At 40.5% G+C, this 22,602-nt stretch overlaps 1 protein-coding gene across 14 annotated transcripts in view; it reads left to right on the top strand.

The window, feature by feature from the left end:
- LOC107650040 (zinc finger protein OZF-like) overlaps nucleotides 1-22,602 on the top strand; it is a 145,687-nt gene that overhangs the window by 121,296 nt on the left and 1,789 nt on the right. For 4 of the 14 annotated variants that reach the window (XM_056825642.1, XM_056825641.1, XM_056825644.1 and 1 more), the window contains 2 exons: nucleotides 641-736; nucleotides 2,547-8,997. In XM_056825642.1, coding sequence (XP_056681620.1) covers nucleotides 641-736; nucleotides 2,547-6,475 — 4,025 coding nt within the window. In that variant the 3' untranslated portion in view covers nucleotides 6,476-8,997. The other 10 variants (XR_008918199.1, XM_056825651.1, XM_056825648.1 and 7 more) reach the window with 9 other exon arrangements.

Below are 22,602 nucleotides of genomic sequence, written 5' to 3'. Positions count from 1 at the left end.
TTTGTGATTATTCACTTACAAAAATAAATAATATGAAAATAAAATTTTAACAGAATTGCAAAAGTGTAGCTCACAGCCCCTAATTCTGCTTAGTCTAGTGAGTTTATCCTTATTCCTCCTTCACTTTTTCCTCAAATTATAGGCCACATGATAGGAATGGAAAGGAAGGGAATAAACATTTCAAAATGTCTGCTTTGTGTCCTCTACTGGGTAAAGGAGTTCATTCATTTAGTAAAATTCCTATGAGTTTGGTAATCTTGTTGTCCTCAATTCATAGTTGAGGCAACTGAGGCAAACAGAGGTTAAATAACTTACCCAAGAGCATCTTCTTACTATCCCTCCGAGGATAAATTCAATTTGTTTTTCAGAATCCCAAGTTCTTTTCTTTTACCCCTTTGCTACCAGTTGCCTTTAATTTCTAAATAGTGGAAGTTGTGGAATGTGCCTATCCTTCTATTACAAGAGGTAAATAAAGATGGAATTTTCTGATTGCAAATAGGTTCCATGATCTCTACTTTCCTGCAAATATCCCAACAGTGATTATAACAGAAAGCATTCTGTAGGCCTTACTTGCATGCTGTTAAAAAGACCATGTTTTTTGGTTTTCTCTGCTAATTCTTTACTTCTTTCTTATGACCAGGACTTCTAGTTCCTAGAGAAAAATTTATCTCCTGTTTTCAGCAAAGGGAAACACCATGCCTGCTAGAGCAAGAATGTCCAAGGAGCCCCTATCCAGGTGAGTGAGTTGAAAAGAGGTATATAAAGCCTATTATTCCAAAACAGTTCTCTCTGTTGTAGTGAAGAGAGTACTAGAGTACTAGACTTGGGGGCTGGCAGACCAATGCCAAATCATGCTGTTAATTTTCTGAGATGTGGATGGTAGACTCAGTGTGTGTGTATATATATACATATATATATATATATATAAACATTTAGTATGTTTGCACTAAATGACATATCTCCATCTACATAGAAAAGAAAACTTATGTTCCACTTTTAAAATTAATACATAAGAGTTAAAGAGTGAAGTTGTTTCTCAGCTTATGTGACAAGGAAATAACTTTTAAAAGACTGATATATATTAATTTAAGGTCGCCAAGGAATTCAGCTATGTAATTCCTAAATGAAAACTCAAGTGAGCCGTCAACCTTTTATGGAGTTTTAATTACAAATAGGAGGAAGAAAGGAATTAGAGATAGAGAGATAGAGGTAGAGAGAAAGGGGAGAGAAGGGAATAGGGCTTAAATACCCCTTCTGTTTAGGCTGGGCCAAAAGGCCCAAGCCCTTAGATAGCTGGGGCAAAGAAAGGAGATCAGTCCCTATTACTCACGTGACCAAAATGGAGAAACAGTCTCAGAGCCCCCACCTTCAGCTTCCTTCAGAGCAAGCTTCTCAGAGCATACTGAAACCACTCCGACAAACTCCTAAAACCCTCCCTGAGTCTTCAGACCCCTCTCTCTTTAAGGAAACCATCCAAGTTGCCTTCACTCAGTTCTCACATCTACCAATCACTGTCCATCAATTTCCCTGTGCCAATGGAGGCTCTAGCTTAACCCAGGACCGCCCAGAGGTCTCTGGCTTTGCACATGTCTGTTGAAGGTCATATTTTCAAATAATTAAATCTTTGATCCTTTGCTACAGCCCTTCCTAAATCCTGTTAACCTGAGTAGGGTAGAGATTGGAATAATTAAATTTTGATCTATGCTGCAGCCCTTCCTCAATCCTGTTAGGACTGAGTAGGGTGGAGATTGATTCCAAGTATCTCCATTGTATCAATTACAAAATCAATCATGACTCAAAGAAATTCCTGTTCTATGCTTAAGCATAGGTCAAAGTCCTTTCCATTGTTCAGCAAAAGGTTTCTGTCCTAAAGTAATCTTAAGAAAGGAGGAGGGGGAAACTCTCATGCCAATGGGGTTCACATTCCAATAGCCAAGACCCACTATCAATAGGAAATTTTTCAAGTATGAAATTTCCCAATGGTGAAATTTCCAACATTTATAAATCTAAGAAATTTTGAGGTTTACACTTAGCATATAAAATTTACCAAGAATGACAGTGTGATAATGCATCCAAAATGATTAGAACAGAGTATCTGGAAGGTTACCTGAGATTCACAAAATTTGAAAATAAGCAAAGCATAGCTTTTTAAGAGAGATAGAAAGGCTAATGAAGAAAGATTGGACAATGCTTACTTAGGCCCATGGTTTGAGTTGTAGTTTAGCTTCAAGGAAGTTGATCAGATCATTTCACCATTCTTTACTCATGAGTAAAGATGAGTTTATATGAGTTGCAAGGTATAATGAGGATCTTCTACTTTCCTATGTCACAGGTCTGTTGTGAGGTTTCATTGTTATTATATATGAAAGTATTTCTAAAATTATCCATATTGCATATATGACCCTATGTTTCAAAACTCCTTTTTGCTTGTGGAAATAGAATAAAAATTATTGACTTTCTGCCATCAGAGGAAAGAACATATATTTCTGTTTGTGTGTGTGTGTCCATCTTCCTCCTGTGTTAATAGCATTATTTGGTTTCTTCAGGGGCAAAGAGTAATTTTGAAGTGAAGGAGATGTTTGAAAAGTTGAGACATTGTGTGGAAGTATATGGCCCTCAAAGATTCATGACCGAGGTTTCCTGTGACTTTATTTTGAGAGAAATCTGTGACTCTAATATGAAGGTAAATAAAAATCCAAAGAGTGACTGTGAAGTCGATGAAACTGTAGAGAAATCCAGCCAATATTCCGTGCTAAATAGGTATACAAAATTGACCTCCGGGAATGAGTGTTGTCAGGATAGTAAATCCAGCAAGTGCTTTCCTGAAGAAGGACTTATTCACTCCTCTGAGAAATCTCCTGAAATGCCCATGTATAAAGGCAACCTAGGGAGATTGGCCTTTGGCTGCCATTTAGAACTCATTAAACATCCAAAAAGCAAACATGTAAAGATGGTTTGTATGAGTAATAAAGGTAGGAAACCTTTTAGTCAGAACTCTGAGATTGCTGTACATCCAATAATCCACTCTGGAGAAAAACCTCATGAATGTAAGCAATGTGGAAAGATTTTTACAGAGAGGGGCCATCTTGCTTCTCATCAGAGAATCCACACTATAGAGAAACCTTATGAATGTAAACAGTGTGGAAACACTTTCACAGAGAGGGGCTCTCTTGTTGAACATCAGAGAATCCACACTGGAGAAAATCCCCATGAATGTAAAGATGGTGGAAAGGCTTTCAGAGAGATGAACAGTCTTGTTTCACATCAGAGATACCATGCTGGAGAGAAACGTTGTGAATGTACACAGTGTGGAAAGGCTTTCGCCAAAAGGAGCAGTCTTGCTGTACATCAGAGAATCCACACTGGGGAGAAACCTTATGAATGTAAACAGTGTGGAAAAGCTTTCAGAACGAGGTCCCATCTTGTTAGACATCAAAGAATCCATACTAGAGAGAAACCTTTTGAATGTAAACAGTGTGGAAAGGCTTTTATAGATAGTAGCTCTCTTACTAAACATCAGAGGAATCACAGTGAAGAGAAACCTTATGAATGTAAACACTGTCTGAAGGGTTTCAAACAGAGGACCTTTCTTGTTGTACATCAGAGAATCCACACTGGAGAAAAACCTTACAAATGTAAACACTGTGGAAAGGCTGCCAGACAGAGGAGCACTCTTATTGTGCATCAGAGAATCCACACTAGAGAGAAACCTTATAAATGCAAACAGTGTGGAAAAACTTTCACGAAAAGGTTCCAGCTTGGTATACACGAGAGAATCCACAGTGGAGAGAAAAGTTATAAATGTAAACAGTGTGAAAAAGCTTTCACAGAAAGGTCCCATCTTGCTACACACCAGAGAATCCACAGTGGAGAGAAACCGTATGAATGTAAACAGTGTGGAAAAGCTTTCACAAGGAGGTCCCATCTTTCTACACACCAGAGAATCCACAGTGGAGAGAAACCTTATGAATGTAAACAGTGTGGAAAAGCTTTCACAACGAGGTCCCATCTTGTTAGACACCAGAGAATCCACACTGGAGAGAAACCTTATGAATGTAAACAGTGTGGAAAGATTTTCAAATGGAAGGGTTCTTTTACTCAACATCAGAGGATTCATACTGGAGAGAAACCTTTTGACTGTAAACAGTGTGGAAAGGCTTTTATAAATAGTGGCTCTCTTACTAAACATCAGAGGAATCACAGTGAAGGGAAACCTTATGAATGTAAACCCTGTCGTAAGACTTTCAAACAGAGGACCTTTCTTATTGTACACCAGAGAATCCACACTGGAGAGAAACCTTATGAATGTATACAGTGTGGAAAGGCTTTCACAGAAAGGAGAAAACTTACTAAACATAAGAGAATCCATACTGGAGAGAAACCTTATGGATGTACACAGTGTGGAAAGCATTTTACAGAAAGGGGCAGTCTTACGAAACATCAGAGAATCCATACTGGAGAGAAACCTTATGGATGTACACAGTGTGGAAAGCATTTCACAAAAAGGTACGTTCTTACTTGTCATCAGAGAATCCACACTGGAGAGAAACTTTATGAATGTAAACACTGTGGTAAGACTTTAAAAGAGAGGAGCTCTCTTGTCGCACATGAGCGAATCCATACTGGAGAAAAGCCATATATATGTAATCACTGTGGAAAGGCTTTCAGGCAGAGGAGCCTTCTTGCTAGACATCAGAGAATCCACACTAAAGATAAACTTTATGAATGTAAACTGTGTGGAAAGGCTTTCACAAATAGTTACTATCTTACTGTACATCAGAGAATCCACACTGGAGAGAAACCTTATGAATGTAAACAGTGTGGAAAAGCTTTCACAGAGAAGGGTTCTCTTGTTAGACATCAGAGAATCCACACTAGAGAGAAACCTGTTGAATGTAAACAGTGTGGAAAGACATTAATAGACAGGCACTCTCTTGTTGCACATCAGAGAATTCACACGGGAGAAAAACCATATAAATGTAATCACTGTGGAAAGGCTTTCAGAGTTAAGAGCACTTTTGCTGTACATCAGAGAATCCACACTGGAGAGAAACTTTATGGATGTAGACACTGTGGAAAGACTTTCACATATAGTCGCTCTTTTACTGTACATCAGAGAATCCACACTGGGGAGAAACCTTATGAATGTAAACAGTGTGGAAAAGCTTTCACAGAGAAGGGTTCTCTTGTTAAACATCAAAGAATCCATACTAGAGAGAAACCTTTTGAATGTAAACAGTGTGGAAAGGCTTTTATAGATAGTGGCTCTCTTACTAAACATCAAAGGAATCACAGTGAAGAGAAACCTTATGAATGTAAACACTGTCTGAAGGGTTTCAAACAGAGGACCTTTCTTATTGTACATCAGAGAATCCACACTGGAGAAAAATCCTACAAGTGTAAACACTGTGGAAAGGCTGTCAGACAGAGGAGCACTCTTATTGTGCATCAGAGAATCCACACTGGAAAGAAACCTTATGAATGCAAACAGTGTGGAAAAACTTTCACGAAAAGGTTCCAGCTTGGTATACACCAGAGAATCCACAGTGGAGAGAAAAGTTATAAAAGTAAACAGTGTGAAAAATCTTTCACAGAAAGATTTCATCTTGCTACACACCAGAGAATCCACAGTGGAGAGAAACCTTATGAATGTAAACAGTGTGGAAAGACTTTCACGAAAAGGTTCCAGCTTGGTGTACACCAGAGAATCCACATTGGAGAGAAAAGTTATGAATGTAAACAGTGTGGAAAAACTTTCATGAAAAGGTTCCAGCTTGCTATACACCAGAGAATCCACAGTGGAGAGAAAAGTTATAAATGTAAACAGTGTGGAAAAGCTTTCACAGAAAGGTCCCATCTTGCTACACACCAGAGAATCCACAGTGGAGAGAAACCTTTTGAATGTAAACAGTGTGGAAAAACTTTCATGAAAAGGTTCCAGCTTGATATACACGAGAGAATCCACAGTGGAGAGAAACTATATGAATGTAAACAGTGTGGAAAAGCTTTCAACAGGAGGTCCCACCTTGCTACACATCAGAGAATCCACACTGGAGAGAAACCTTATGAATGTAAACAGTGTGGAAAAGCTTACACAGAGAAGGGCTCTCTTGTTAGACATCAGAGAATACACAGTGGAGTGAAACCTTTTGAATGTAAACAGTGTGGAAAAGCTTACATAGAGAAGGGCTCTCTTGTTAGACATCAGAGAATACACACTGGAGTGAAACTTTTTGAATGTAAACAGTGTGGAAAGACTTTATCAGAGAGGCGCTCTCTTGTTGCACATCAGAGAATCCACACGGGAGAAAAACCATATAAATGTGATCAATGTGGAAAGTTTTTCAGGCTTAGGAACAGTCTTGCTGTACATCGGAGAATCCACACTGGAGAGAAACCTTATGAATGTAAACACTGTGGAAAGCGTTTCAATCACAGGAACAGTTTTACTAGACATCAGAGTATCCACACTTGACAGAAACTTTATGGATGTAAACTGTGAAAAGGCTTTCACAAATAGTCGCTCTCTTACTGTACATCAGAGAATCCACACTGGAGAGAAACCTTATGAATGTAAACAGTGTGGAAAAGCTTTCACAAAGAGGTCCCTTCTTGTTAGACATCAAGGAATCCACACTGGAGAGAAACCTTTCGAATGTAAGCAGTGTGGAAAGACTTTTATAGATAGTGGAGCTCTTACTAAACATCAGAGGAATCACAGTGAAGAGAAACCTTATGAATGTAAACATTGTCAGAAGGCTTTCAAACAGAGGACCTTTCTTGTTGTACATTAGAGTATCCACACTGGAGAGAAACTTTATGAATAAACAGTGTGGAAAAATTTTCACATGGAAGGGTTCTCTTACTCAACATCAGAGGATTCATACTGGAGAGAAACCTTTTTGGGTGGATTGAAAAATTAGTAGTATTCTCAAGATAATAGTTATTAATACTTAAGTTAGTAAACCTGGTCTCCAATATTTACCCACGTCCCTCATTAAGCTCCCATGAAGACAAGATTAACTCGCCCTCCATCTTTCTCCTTGTAGGACAAAGAGTTTACAGCCTGTAAATGTTTGGGCTTTTCTTAGACTCTCACATTCCAGATGATCAAATCTTAAGAACTCTTTTGTCTTAGAAATTCTTCCAATTGAATCAAAGGCTTCCTCCAAGTAGTCAAGGTCTAGCTGGAATGATACTATGTACCTATTGTAAAACTTCAGCCCCTGCCAGATAATCTGCTTCCCCAGAACTCCCCTCTTTGTATGTATTTCCAGCTTCCTGATTGTTTCTTGAAAGTGTTAATTGGCTTGCATTTGTATCCATTGTAACCTAATATTCCTATCCCTTATTTCTAGATGTCAGCCATTGTAAGAATGTTATCTCTTCAGGGAGGTTTCATGATTCTGGAAATAAGGGATTTTTCTGTGAATTTTGGGTGTATTTGTCATAGGTCAGCGGCTTGAGATAATGCTCAATTCTCTCTCTGTCTCTCTCTCTGTCTGTCTCTCTCTCTGTCTCTGTCTCTCTCTCTCTCTCTCTCTCTCTCTCTCTCTCTCTCTCTCTCTCTCTCTCTCTCTCCACACACACAGTTTACATTCATAAAGTTTATCTTCAGTGTGGATTCTCTGATGTCTAACAAGAATTTTCCTCTGCCTGAAAGCCTTTCATGCTAATCATCTCTTATTCCCATTGAGAATTCCCTTTGGATAGACATCTTATTTCTGTTATGAATTAAGAAAGGCATTGAATTGGAGAGTTCAGAGCTTGTTCAGTTGGAGAAAATGTCTTCTGCCCAGATCAGTTCCAGATGGGTATCCTGTAGGAAAGCTTTTAGTTAGAGATCATATCTCTTACGTTATATCAGAAGATTCATAGTGCACAAAAACCTCATGAATATACTGAAGTTTTATGTTTCCCTCAGGAGGAGAATGATGATGAATATTAAGAGAAATGTCAATTATAATAAGTTAGATGGTTCACCCCATATCTGTTGTTTTGGGTATTTTAGCAGAAAAGGAAAGTGATAAAAGTTGGAGATGTGGGAAAACTGAGATACTAATGGAATTTTAGAGGATTGGTGGACTGATTAACCCTTTTGTAGGGAGTAGTTTGGAACTATATTGCTGGGGGCCATCAGTCCATGACGCCTTGAGAGAGTCACGCATGGTAGCTGGGGAGACCACAGAGTGGTCCTTGGCGAGATGTGACTGCCACTCTATCCCCCTTGTGTGACTTCTTTCATCAGTGCCCCTTACCTATGAATTGACATAGTTATTATTCCCCCTAGTCTCAAAAGAAATAATGGAAGAGTAAAACACCTGTACCCTAATTCTCCAAAACATCACCAAAAGACCAGACCCTCAAACCCAATCCCAAAAAGACTATCATGGTTGAACTTTTACTCAGGTACATAATAACCAGCAAAACCACAGTTACAGACCAAGCCAAAAACTTTCCCACATACAGAAGCCTATTCTCCTGAAGTCAGCACACAAATCAATCATAGAGGCCCAAGTACAGGTACATCAAGCTTCAGTATGCCTCAGTGACTCGATCAGGCAAATCAGTAACTCCCTAGAACCCACCTGTCTAAACTTGAATTGTGTTCCCAGACCCCTCTGCCTCCATGATATGATTGTTGAATTGTCTTCTAAGAACTGCTGAATAATTATTCCATTTCATTAAAAGCAATATGTAATTTTTCTTGATTGATTGTAAGCTCAAAACTTCTCACAGGATAATGAGAAAATTAAGCCACCTGTGACAAAAATAGTTTATCTTGTGTGCAACCTTTATTCTGTCTGTAATCACAATACAAGAATATAGAATGTTAATCAAGTGATTTGTTAAAAGTTGATGTATCACTTTTCCAATTATCTCTCTTTGATTTTGTGTATATGCGTGCCAAGAGAATGGGTATAAAAATAAAGATCAGACATTGGGAAAGTGGAGCAGCTGTCAGATGCAAAGCAATCCCATGGCTGTTATGATTAAGCTGTCTTCCTTTTGTTATTTTTGCTGACTGATCTTTGCCACCAGTCAGGATACCCTGGAGTCTAGGGAAAGGGTGGACTTTGCCTGTGACATCTGGAGTTTGTCATTTAAATTTAACAGACAGCAACCATGAAGGGAAGGACTGGGTTGGACAAACTGGGACAGATGAGCCTGGGGGTGGGAGGGAGGGGATTCTATTTACATACCTTTCAGTGTTGGGCTCTCTCTCTCTCCTCCATTTCCCTATCCCTTATCTGTTTGCCTTGGGCTGGATGGGAAGCTTCCAGAAAATGGGAATGGTTTGCCTTTGGCCTCTATCTCTCCATATCCTAGAGCTGGCAACTACAGTTTTAATGGATGAGTGTTGCACTGCAGCATCAGCCTGAGGAATGAGGTTCTGAGATGAATGTAGAGCCTCTGAAGTTACTTCTTCCCATGGGTTCTCTCTGGAAGTCTCAGGCTCCAGAACTTTGTTCCTCCTCAAGATAAGAGGTGGGACCCCTCTGGGGGTTTATGGGGATGTGAAATAAGGAAAACCCATGGGAAGAGGAGAGGGTGGGGCAGGCTTAACCACCACAGGGAGAAACCCACAAGGTCCAGAGATCAATAGAGAAGTCTCAGGTTCAGATCAATGAGAGCAGAACCGGGCCTCTATCTAAAAGAACTCACCAGTGCTGAGGGCAACCTGAGAGTTCTCCATCAGAGACTGTAGGCCAGCTGCCTCTTGCTTCCTCATCTAAAATCTTGCTTCTCTGGGTTCAACAGCTTTGGGACTCAGGTTCTGGAGCTCCTACCTTCATGCCAGGACTTCTGTGGACCCTCACTCACTCTGAGCCCAGTTGGTCTCATCTCCAAGTGGTGGGTTTTCTTCTCATTTGGGGCTAATCTATAACCTCTGAAGGAAGAGCCCTGAGATGAAGGGCACTCACTCTTGGAAGTTTTTAATTTCTTTGTCTACCTAACCCAGATTTCGGGCCCAGCCAAGGCATCTTTTTCCATGTGATTCTACTGAATGGGGCAGATAATGCTGACATGTGCTGAAGGAGCCCAAGAAGGGAATTGCTAGGTCACAGAAGCACATATCATTGTAAAACATCTGACAAACAGACCCCTGGCAGAGAACGTAAATGTGTCGACACCCTAGCCATAGATTCCAGGAAGAACTTGTGGGCCATGTATGCTGACAGGAGATATGCTGGTAGGCGACGGGTATAAAAACCTCTATACTTACAAGCTACAGGTGGGACTCTTCTGCTGAGCTTCCTCTGGTGCACACCAGATCAATAAACGACCCTTTTGCTTGATTGCATTGTCTACGGGTCTTCCTTGGTGGTGGGAGACAAACTGGATCCTAACAGTGCCTGCAGCAGTGTCAGAGTGGCTTGAAGACTTTTTGGAGATAAGCAAAATTCATCGATCTCTCTTGGAGAGAGTCGCCGATGTTGACAGACACTCTTTGCAATAGACTCTAGGAAGGAGAAAGAAAGATTTCCTGTAGACATGCAGGGAGAATTGGATGTTTAGTATATCCTTGATTTCCTGTTTCCCTAGAGATTCTTAGAATTTTCCCCTGGATGATACTGAAAACCTGTCCCTTGGCTGAGCTCAGATAGTTTGCTCCCAATTGGAGAGCCACTTTTTCTCTCCTCTAATCTGCAGGTCTTTTCCCATTTTGATTGGCTCTTATTTTCATTACTGGTGATGATCTTTTGTGTATCCAGGATTTCAGCATGTAAGGGTGATTTAGTGTAATCCAAAGATAGTGTCTCCTCTAAAAATATAGTGGCAAGGAAGGAGAGCTTTTCATTTAGAACTAATCATGCTCTGAGACTGGAAATACATAGGAAGGCAAAGTATGTATTTCTGGTGCAGTAATACTGCCATAGCCTTTCTGCTTTCTTGAAGCCAAGTTTCATGGTTTCTTTGGAGTGGGAAACCTTGCCAATATTCCAATCTCTTCCCCATTTATTTCCAGAAAATGAATTTAGACAATTCATGTACACTTCCTCATCTTACATGAGTAGCTTTTACACGCTTCATTGATTGTGAGAAGACAGATTTAAAAAACCTGTCCCTACTGGACCCCTATTCTCTCCACCCTCTCTTTGCTGCACATATAACCCAAGGGAGTGGGAGATGCATGGGAACAAGTCCTGGTAAGAGGTGAGGAGAGATTTTGTGAGCTGCCCCACGTGGGCCAAAGTTGCCTTGGGTAAGAGGGAGGGGGAGATCTTCTGCAATCCCTGAGGACTAGCAAAAGAGAAGTAAATGACTCCTCTTTGGTTATGTCGCCCAGGGTCAGCAGTATTAGTGGGGCAATCCCTTCCAGCTCTGATTATGGGATTCTCTGGGATCTAGGTTCCTTGGCCTGGAATTCTCTCTTTGAGTGTCATGTGTGTCTGTGCCACATAGGTATTTGTGCATTTCCAATCTGTTCCTCTCCAGGAGTTTCATTTGAAGGTCATCTGGTCCTTGAAGAGGCCAAATGTTCCTCCCCACAATCATGAATAGCTTCCTCAAGAGCCCTAGATGCTGTGGCCCTCAGTCAAGGACTCCTTTCCTTGTAGTCTAGAGAAATCAGGCTGGAGAGATGGCAGGTAACTCTGGCCAAGCCTGATTTCCCAGTATGTGACTCCTGTTCAGGAATCCTGTTCAAAGGCAGCAGAATGTGGACCTGTGGTCAGAGGCAGAAAGGATTCCTGCCTGATAGAGCCATGAGTTGAACCTGAGAACAAAAAGTGACTGAAGGGAAGCTTTATTTCCCTCCTGGACTGAGGCACTATCTGCCACCTCCTAGCCTCTTTCCCTTTTCCTATATTAATTAGTTTTAATTTTTTTCCTGGTTACATGTATTTTACATGTAACACAATTTTTATATTGCTTCCTGAAATTTTGGGACCCATGTCCTCTTCCTTCCACCCCTCCCCAAGACAGAAGCAATATGATCTAGGTTGTACATGTGTGATTCACGCAATACAAATAGCTTCAAGGGAAAGGGAGGGAGGGTGGAAGGGACGCAGAAAGCACCAGCATAGGTGGCAAATAGAGCCTCTTCTTCAGCCTCATTCTGCTGTCAGACTGAGTTCCTGGTACTTCCCGACAGGGAGTCAGACTGGGAGAGACCCAGTCTTCTCTGTAGCTTCTTCTGCCTCTCTTCACAGGCCCACATTCTGATGCATGTGACTGATTCTGGAGCATGTTTTGGGATGTCAGGCATAGATGGGGCCACTGGCAGCCTAGTCTTGCTGGCAGGAAGGAAGGGGATCCTTCTCTGCGTGCCATGGCCCTTAGGTCTCCAGGGGAAGACTTGTAAATTTGGGAGAAGCAAACCTTGTTCTCTGATGAGGCTAGACTATGTTCAACAAGGGAAACTCTTGGATAGGAAATAGAGAATGCACAAACACCCATGTGGCACAGACACACATACACACCCAATGTCAAAGAAGACTGGCCAAGGGTTCTGAAGGATGAATATCCTGGAAGGGATGTCACCCCTAATTCTGACCTTGTGCCTCTCAATTTTCTGATTGGACTGAATAGATTTAATTGGTGGTCACCAAGGATTTAATTTCTAAATCCCAAATTGAATTACTGAAGTAAATAAAATTTATGGTAGTTTATTTTACAATAGACGGAAGATACTAAGGAAGAGAGAAAAGGGGAGAGAGAGAGACAGAGACAGAGAGAGAGACAGAGAGAGAGAGAGCTCCAGCTTCCTCTGAACCAGTTAGAAATTCTAAGGCACCAGTCAGGAGAAAGGAGGTTCAAGACAATGGGCCTTTCTCAGAGGTTCACACCTCCAGAAAGGTCAAGGAAAGAAGTCAGTCTTTTCACTCATCATGTTGACTGTCTAAAAGAAAAGCAATCTGAGGTCTCCTGCATGAGCTCCTCCAGGGGTCCAGTTCCACAGCCAAGTGTCTTCACTCCAAGTCTGAGTGTCTGTCTTCCAGTCCAACTCTGAGTGACTGATTCATCCAGTCTCCTCCAAGTGACTCTTCTTCACTCTAAGCCTGAGTGACTCATTCTGTGTGTCTATGTTTCCTCTATTTAAAGACCTTTTTCTCTTGTGTCACCTCCCCTAAATTTTACGTCTGCCAATCATAGCAGACGCTCCTCTCCAGGACTGCCCACTCAGTGTATGAAATGGGTGTTCACATCTTTTGTACTAAGCTAACACCTTTTTGTGGTTAGTTTGCTTTGTAGTTAAAATGGGTAGATCTACTTTAAATACTGACTTAACACTTTGGGGAATAAAATCTAAAAATAGACAGGGGATTACAATTTTATCTTCACTACCAAAGAAGAGCTAAATACCTTCAATGTTACAATCAATCAGGGGATTACAATTTAAGCTTCACATGCCACATCCCTGAGAAGATTCATTCAATTCTCAGTTGCTAGACTCTAGGCAACATCTGTCCACTTTGGGCTTACATGAACTGTTGGAATTACATTAACTGATACAAAGTGAAATAAACAAGACCAGGAGAACATTGTACATGGTAACAACAAAGATATATGATGGTCAGCTGTGAATAACTTAACAAAGCAAGGATCCAGGACAGCTCCAAGGGAGTCATGACAAACAAAGACTGAAGGAGCAGATGGGGTCTGAATGTAGATCGATACATACTGTTCTTCACTTTATGTCCTTCACAAATTTTCCTCTTGTCTTTTAGGGGTCTGAAGCTTTGAGCCTCAGCTCTAGAGCTTCTGCCTTAGCTCTGTCCACCATCCCCTTGAGCTCTGCAAGTAGTGGGATTTCCCCTAATTCCAGACTGGTTTACACCCACTGAAGAAGTAGCTCTTGGGTGAAGGGCATACACCCTAAGAAGGTTTTCATTTCTTCATCTGTACAAAGAAGATTTCAGGTGCAGGTTTTCCTTTTTATAGCTCTCTACTAAGTGGTGTTGAGAAAGCAGACGTGTGCCTGCGTTAGGTCATGAACTGGAAGAGGAGTCTGCAGATGAAAGAAATTCTTCATTCTTTCTTGGAGAAGATCGCTCAAGGAGGACAGGAATTGATAAAAGGATAAAGAAATGTACATATGTAGGGAAAACTGGCTATCAGTGTATCCCTAATTTCTGTTCACTTCCCTAAGGACTTCTGGGAATCATCAAAACCACTTGATACTGTTTACAAATGGAAAAGTAGGTCCATGGATCAAATCAGAATTTCTGGGCCTCTGTTACCCAGGTTTCGTTAACACTGAAAATAGGATGTAGGAAAGAATTCTCTCCTTGATAAAGAAAACTAGAGGGAATTGGAAAGCTGACTATCAGAAATTAGGCCTAGATCAAACAATGAAACTATATTCAACATATGTCCAAAATGGACAGTAATGTTGAAGATAATACCAGAAAAAAATGAGAAGAGAAGCAGATCATGCCCCTTGCCCAGTTGTGATTAGGCGCTTTGTAAGAAATTAAAGCCTTGTAAGAGTATCCGCCTTTCACCCATGGTTATTCCTTCAGAGGGTGTAGACCAATGCTGAATGAGGAGAAATTCCACCATCTGGAGGTAAGAAAAGACCAGGGAGGATATGGGCAGAGCTAAAACCTGGGATAAAGGCAGAAGCTCCAGAGCCTGAGGTGCAGAGCTTCAGAACTGGGAGAGGCAAGAGGCCAGGTAAGATAACAAGAGGCACCTGACCTGCAATCTCTGATGGAGAATCCTCTGATTGATCTTAGCCCTGGTGAGTCCTTTCAGTAGGGGCTTCTGTTCTGGTCTCATTGGTCTGAACATGGGGCTTCTCTATTGAAACTCTGCCCACTGTGGAGTCTGTCCCTGTTATGGCTGAGTCTGCCCCACTCTCTTCTCTTCCCTGGGTCCTCCTCACACCCCAGCTCTCAGAGGAGTCCTCCCTTCTGTCTTGATGAAGTTCCTCAAGCCTGAGACCTCCAGAAGTCAGCCCTAAACTTTAAAGGAGAGGAGGCTCTGGCTTTTCCTGGTGGCTTCAGTTCTCCAGCAAAATCCAACAATTCAACCCTCATCCACTAAACTTCTGCTAGGTGCTAGAGGCCAAGTCTGGCTAATGGAGAGTTAGAGGACAAAGGCAAATAGTTCCTGTCCTCTGGCAACTTCCCATCTACACCAAGGCACTCAGATAAGGGATCAGGGAATTGAAGGACAGAGAGACTCCACATTGATAGATAGATAGATAGATAGATAGATAGATAGATAGATAGATAGATAGATAGATAGATAGATAGATAGATAGATATAGACATATATATATATATATTCTTACCATTAGAGAATGAATGGGAGGAACTATTTTTTGACTCATTATTTTGTATGTCCATGACTTAGCATAGTATATGCCTCACAATGGGCACTTAATAAATGTGCATTGATTGACAACTCATTGACTGAGTTTTATAAAATATACTCTATCTTGAGAGAATTTAAAAGCTTCAGAAGATCAGACATGGAGATAAAAATAGATGAATAGATAAACAAATCAAGGAATATAATAAAGACAGCAAGGATTTATCTAGAACCACTATGTAGCAGATCAAGTGCTAAGCACTTTACAAACATTCTCTTTTGATCCTCACAACAAACCTGGGAGGGAGCTTCTCATTTTCCCACTGAGGAAATTGTGTCAGGTAGCAGTAAATGTCAACCAGCTAGAGATTCTGAGACCAGATTAGAACTTCAGTACTCCTGGCTCTAGGACTCCTCCCCTTCATCACTATCTTATGAACTGGATGTTTCTTAACACCAACTTCAGAGGGGGATTGTATTTTAATAAAAATCCAAGATTTTGAAACTTTGTTCGAAAAAAGATCTTCAAGGAGAGAAGCTTGCTAACTCCTAAATCCAGAGAATGAACTGTTGCAGAAATATGCCAGAAAAACTACACTAAATCAAGAAGATCCAGAATGAACTTTGGGTGTGGTTGATTGAACTGAAGTTTGATTGGACATTTATTTGAATGTATACTGTTATGCCAAAAGGGGACCGCCCCCTAATTCGTTTTTGTCACTGTGCCCAGCAAACATTGGTTTTGCTGTCTGTCTTTCTTCTATTTCCTTCTTCCTTTCCTTCCTTCTTCTATCTAACCATTGTAATTTCCTCTTAGAAGGAGAAATTATTTATGCACCTGCAGTTAGAAAATCTGGAGGTGCAGGATGATTATGTTTAGTGATCAATTGGGGAGACTAGTCTCCCAATCATCATCAAGGGGGATTGTGAATGTTAGATTACTCCACCCTCCTTAGTCAAACAAAAACGGGAATGTCTACACCCATACTTAAGGATTAAGTATTGAGGAGGATGGCCTATGACAGATGTGTGCTAGCAAACGACAAATCAGAAACAACTGACAGACCCCTGAGCTGTCCTAAGTCAAGGTTAAGCTACCATTGGTACATGTGATATGCAGGAAAGTGATGCAAAAACCGTTTATGTTTCACATCATTTCCGTTCTCAGGGATCTTTCGGCGGAGAGGTGGCTGGCAGCAGCTTGCTGAACGTCTTGGCATCTTGTTGTGGCAGCAGCTATCGTCTGGGTTTGGCAGTAAGTTTTCTTTGATACAATACTGGCAGAAGCTTAGTAGCCTAGTTTAAGTGAGGCATCTTCACTGAGCTCTCTCGGAGTTTAGGCTGATTCTTTTCTTCTTTACCTTCCAAACACTATCTTCTTAGAAAAGCCTCTAATCTTCTGAAAAGATCACATGGCAGAGGTCTTTGAACTCCCCCTGGCACAGGCTAGGAGGGGGAAATCCTATACCCTATTCCTCTCTCTTCTCCTTAATTCCTTCCCTCTATTTTAATTAAAATTACCATAAATTTCTAAACTTATTTGGATATTTTATTTGGGATTTTCTCTGGTGACAAAATTAATTTAGATTAGGTCACAACCCTAAAATTATCCTTATACTTACTACCTCTAGAATATATGGAACATTATCTTCAGTGAGCAGATGAGAAAGAAGAAGCCTAAACTCCGAGAGAGCTCAGTGAAGATGACTCACTTAAACTCGGCGACTAAGCTTCTCCCAGTATTGTATCAAGGAAAAGTTACTGCCAAACCCAGACAATAGCTGCTGCCACGCCAAGATGCTAAGATGCTCGCAAGGTGCTGCCAGCCACCTCTCTTCCGAAAGCGCCCCAAGAGTGGAAGTGATGCGAAATATATGGATCATTTTTATATCAGTTTCCTGATTTGGTCTGGTGACCAAATTTATTTAGATTAAGTCACAACCCTAAAATTATTCTTATACTTACTACCTGTAGATCAGATGGAGCATTATCTTCAATGAGCAGATGAGAAAGGAGAAGCCCAGAGACAGAGACAGAGAGAAGGAATGGAAGAGGCCAAGCCTACCTCAGGGTGCTGTGTCATGGAAACTCATCCCCTCACCCTGCTGAGTAACTTTACATGTCGATCAAACATTCCTGACATACCACAGTTGCCCCAGGGTTGCATGGGTGTATGTTCTGTACATGAATAAAAGTTAAGGTTTGGGCCAGAATCGGGGGGAGAACCTGAGAGGAATCAGGAGAACCATGAGGAGAGAAGATGCAGAGCAGGCAGGTGAGGGGGGATGAGGAAGAGACTGGCAGGCTAGGCACCATGGGGTCAGGATACTTATGGCAACAGTGTCTACCCTTCCAATAAACTTTACAAAATATATATCTGGGTAGAAATGTTTATTTTAATTATTGCAGATGGCAACCATAGTCAGGGATTTTTTTAGAACCTTAATTTTCTTCTGAGAAGTTTTGAGTTAGTGCTTAGTTAAGCTTAAAGATAGAAGCTGCTTCAGTTAGCTGGCCTGCCTTGATGTGTGAAAGGAACCTTGGTGGAGAGAGAGGGAACAGGCTGCTGTTTTCCCCCTGATAAGATCTCATTGGATTGCTGAGAAAAGCTCCTTCCCTGTTAGCATTCCCTCCCCTCCCCCCCATCAACCATTCCCTCCAGTGAGGAAAACTTCTTTTCTTTGGAACCAAACCATTATAGCTTAACTCCTTCACTGAAATCTAGCAAGAAACATGCTCTATCATCCTACCTGACCTCTGACGAGGTTTCTCCTCATACTGAGCCAAACCAGGACTTGAACCTTTCAGTTCCTCTCCCTGTCAGACCTCACTCATCCCCTACTCCCATCCCCTTTCCTCCCAATCTACCTCTCTACCCTCCTTTGCCCACCTATCTTCCCTATCCCCACCCCTACCATCCCTACTTCCATCCTTTTCCATATCCTTCCTACACACCTTACTGAGACCCTTCTAGGCATCACCCATCCTGTTCCTCTCCACCCCATTCCCAGTCCCACCCCCGTTCCTCTCCACTCCAATACTAGCCCCTCCCCCATTTCTCTCCACCTTGCCCCCCCATCCTTTCACTCTGCCTTCCCCCCTGCTGACCAGCTCCATTCCACACCACCCCCTTTCCCTACCAGTCTTATACAACCCACTCCACTGAACTCCAGAACACAGGCCAAGTAGCATTTGCCACAGATGATTCAAATAAAGGTCTTTTCCCTCTAAGAGTTGTCCCTACATATAACAGACATGGAGATTTAGTAAACATTAAACATCATAAAAATCTTTCTCCACAGGGCATTGAGAGATTCAAAGAAAAAACACCTTCATACGAAGCTGAGCCTGTGGTGGTGATAAATAAGTTTGAAAGCATTTTTCACACGTATAACCTCACATAGCTTGATGTAGACGATTTCCTTCAAGCCTTGCTAACAGAAAGGGAAAGAAATAAGATTCTTTCTCTTGATAATAAGGCCCAAGGAGAGGGAGCAGCTCACTGGCCAACTGAAGATCCCAAAGGGGATCCAAATTCAGAGCAAGATTACTTACAACTATGCCAGGCTAGAAATACATTGATAAAAGCTATGAGAGCCTGTTCTGATAGGCCTGGTAAATGGACTGAATTTGAAAATATTAAGTAAGAAGATAGTGAAAATCCTGCCCGATTTATGGATAGACTTATCGAGCTGGGCAGAAGATATATTGAGCTTGATTTTTATAGAGAATGGAACCTTAGACAAATCAGAATACAGTTTGTAAAAAAAAAAAATAGTTGTAAGGTAGTTAGAAATTCTATCATGACTAGCTGTCCAAATTGGCCTACTATGGACCTTGAAGAATTGAAAACACTGGCAGTTTATGCTTTTGAGGGACATAAGAAAAAAGAGACAGAGAACACTGATTTAGTGAAAGCATTAAGGAAGGAAATAAAGGAATTGACTTCTAAACAGGGTGAGAAGGATAAGGAGAATGCTATTTTATTAGAGACACTTAGAAAAGAAATAAAAGAATTAACTGAAACACTTGTAAAGGCAAAGCAAGGAGAGATCATAGCTCCCTTACAAGGATCCACAAAACAGCTACTAACATGTTATTTTTATGGAAAAGTTGGCCATGTGCTTATGAATTGTAAGAAGAGGAATCAGGAAAATAGGAATGAAAGTTTCAGGAATAGTAATATTGATAGGAGAAATAGTTATTCCAATGAGGAAATGCAAAACTCACACCCAAACACCTGTACGCAATGTGGGAACTCCCCTGAGTATGGGGGACCCCAGAGGTGTGGTCAAAGGAATTGTGATGAATGATAGTACCTGCGAGGGGAAGGAACCTCAAAGAGTCTGAAAGTGAATTTTTAAGCCTTTTCAGACCTCATTGCCTTCTTGATGTTAACTGTTTCAGTTTGTTCCCCTCCTCAGAATGAAGAAGTCTCTGTAACTCAATTCTAAATATAAGATGTATATAATTTACTGATAAGCACTTTATAAGTTATCAAAATTGAAATTTTCTGTTGCATTCTCTTTATTTGTACCTCCACTATGATTGTAGTGAAGAATATCATTGTTGTTCCTTTTTGCCTTCGTTAAGAGCTGATGGATAAACAATCACATTGGTTTCAAGCTTTGGAGAATTTACTCGTTTAATGATTTAAATTGATTTTAATGAGTATTCAGACATGATTTTCAGATATTTGGGAGAATCCCTACCTCTGACTGGTCGTTTATTTGCCTGCCTCTTGAGTTGTTTGTAACAAGAGGTTTATTTGTAGCTGAAGTAGAGTGCAATGGCATTGTTATATTTCCCATCTCTGCATTTATTGTAAATGTAATGGATGACGTATCAAAAACGATTTTCACTTTTTAGTCCTCGGCTCCACGTAAAAATGGTTGGAACAGATTGGAGACAGTCTGTTATACTGTTACAGTCCCATACCATGAGGGAAGGAGGTGGCCAAGTGTCTTAGTTAACCTGCGATGTAGTATAATCTCACCCAGTAGGTGGGAATGATTTTTCCTTTGAAGTCTTGTAGCTTTGAAATGGATTTATTATATGTGTAACTCTTCATCACCAGTACAGAGGTTTTTTTGTGGTTTTCTCTCCCTCCTGTAAAAAATAGACTCGAACACAGGACTACAATCCCCACAAGCCTTTGCTCCACTTCCCCAAAATGCTTTGTAATCTCACGGGAATTCTGAGGTGGGCCAAGATCGAGGAAGGATTTAAGCTGGTGACAAAGGTTTTTTTGGGTCTCTTTCGCTCTTTTGGACTTCCGTTTTGGAGCAGGCAGTCTCTTGCGTGATGTGAGGTTATTTTGTCTAGGCCTCTGGCCTAGGCACTCGTTTCTTACTTGTATATTCTTTAATCCTTAATCCTTAATAAACCTCTAAAAAATATAATACTCCTTGCAGAGAGAAACTAATTTCGACCTGCCTCAGTCTCCCCGTCTCCCCTAAATTTTAATTGTTAAACACCAAATATTGGAATGATGGTAATGATAGACTTTGTTAAAAATCTTTGCCAAGGTTGAAAGACTGGCAAAAATATGTACAACTTGTGACAAGTATTCATGTGTTCATTGATTTTTACATGTCATACAGCCAGTCATGCGAATCCTAATGACACATGGTTTGTTTGCAGTTATCCTTAAATGGGCTGTTATAATTTTGGGAATTTTGGTATTTTTGAGAATCTGTATTGGTGGTTGTGCTACTTTTTTAAAAAGTGTTTTATCTAGTGAAAAAGTGATGTACAGTCACACGGTGGATCCTGGCCAAGTTAAGAGTGATATACATTTCATTTTTGTGTGATCACCTCTTGTGTTGGGCCTCTGCTTGACTAACACACTGTCACATGGAATGTGAACTGTGAAATTATGATTTTTAAAGTTACTTTTTTCTCTTTATGTTTGTAATAAGATAATTGATTTTTCTTTCTTTTTTTCCTAACCTTGGTGATACTTGAAGTACATGAAATCATTATTGTTTTTTTATTGAAGGATATGGTTTACAGTATAAGTTTACAGTATCTATTAGCCCTATTAATATGCATTCCCAAAAGGCTTTCGACTATGGAAACCTGCCATTTATTGATAAATGCTATGGGACTTTGTTAAATGATTATGTCTGATTCCAGGAGAAGGGAACAAAAGAGCCACTATACAGGGCCAAGTAGCACGAGGTCAGAACAGACCAAATCCAATCTAGGTAGGATGGTTGAACTTCTATGCCAATGCAAAAGGACTTGAACCTAATGTGCGAATCGAGGTTGCGGCACTTGACATGTGTTAAGATGCAGAACTCCCTTGAACCACACTCCATGTGCAATACTTTGGGACAAGTACCTCAGGTTGGCTAGCATGCTGGCTTCCCCCTATCACTCACAGTGATGTTACAATCAGACCAAGGAATGATTTTTCCCATTTGCTGCTGAAACTTAGTCCTTTCTCTCTTATAGTTTGGCAATTTTCTGTAGTCCTGGCTGCAAATGGGTACAGTGCTGTATTGCTGCTGTTGTCCTACAGACTTGTGGGACTTACGTCACTTTAATTGGTCCTGCCTATGATTCAAGAACCTGTTACAGGTTTAGTTCTGTTTTATTTACTCAGAATTTTATACACAAAAGATTTTTATTTTATTTTTATACAGAATTTACTTTTTACTTTTTTATTTGGGTTTATTTTGGGGGTGATTTGTTTTTGCTTTGTTTTTCTTTTCACAATTGATTCATATACCTCATAACTTAGTCATATATCCCAGTGTGATTCTGATGTTGGTCAACACTCTCCTCTGGGGGATTTTTATATATTTATATAATATATATGTTATATAATATGTATAATTAGCCTAAAATTCAAGATTTACAATTTTTTGGAGAAATTTCAGGAAAAGAAACTTGCCAAAACCCCCAAACCAAGAAAGTGGATCCTTGTGGAGAAGATGCTGTGAAGATGCCTGAAGAAACTACACACTGCATCAAAAGATCCAGAATGAACTTTGGGATATAATAAACTGAATTGAAGGAGTTGAATATATTTATTCTGAATGTAAACTCTTATGCCAAAGGGGACTGATCCCTAATTGGCATCTTTTCAATGCATCTATCAATCAGTTTTTGTATTTTACTCCCATCTTTAACTATTGTAACTTTCTCTTAGAAAAATGCAATATTCTATGTACTTTTAGCTAGAAAGCATTTAGAGCTATAAGATAGTTATATTTAAATGATCCATTGGGGAGATGGATCTCCCAAAGGATCACAGGGGTGATTGGGTCAAAGAAGCTCATCCCCTCCTCCTCATGAGTAACTTTACCTGTTGATCAAACATTCCTG

Source organism: Monodelphis domestica, chromosome 4 (assembly GCF_027887165.1).
Source record: "Monodelphis domestica isolate mMonDom1 chromosome 4, mMonDom1.pri, whole genome shotgun sequence".
NCBI classification, from domain to species: domain Eukaryota; kingdom Metazoa; phylum Chordata; class Mammalia; order Didelphimorphia; family Didelphidae; genus Monodelphis; species Monodelphis domestica.
This window is presented reverse-complemented; position numbering and strand designations above follow the sequence as displayed.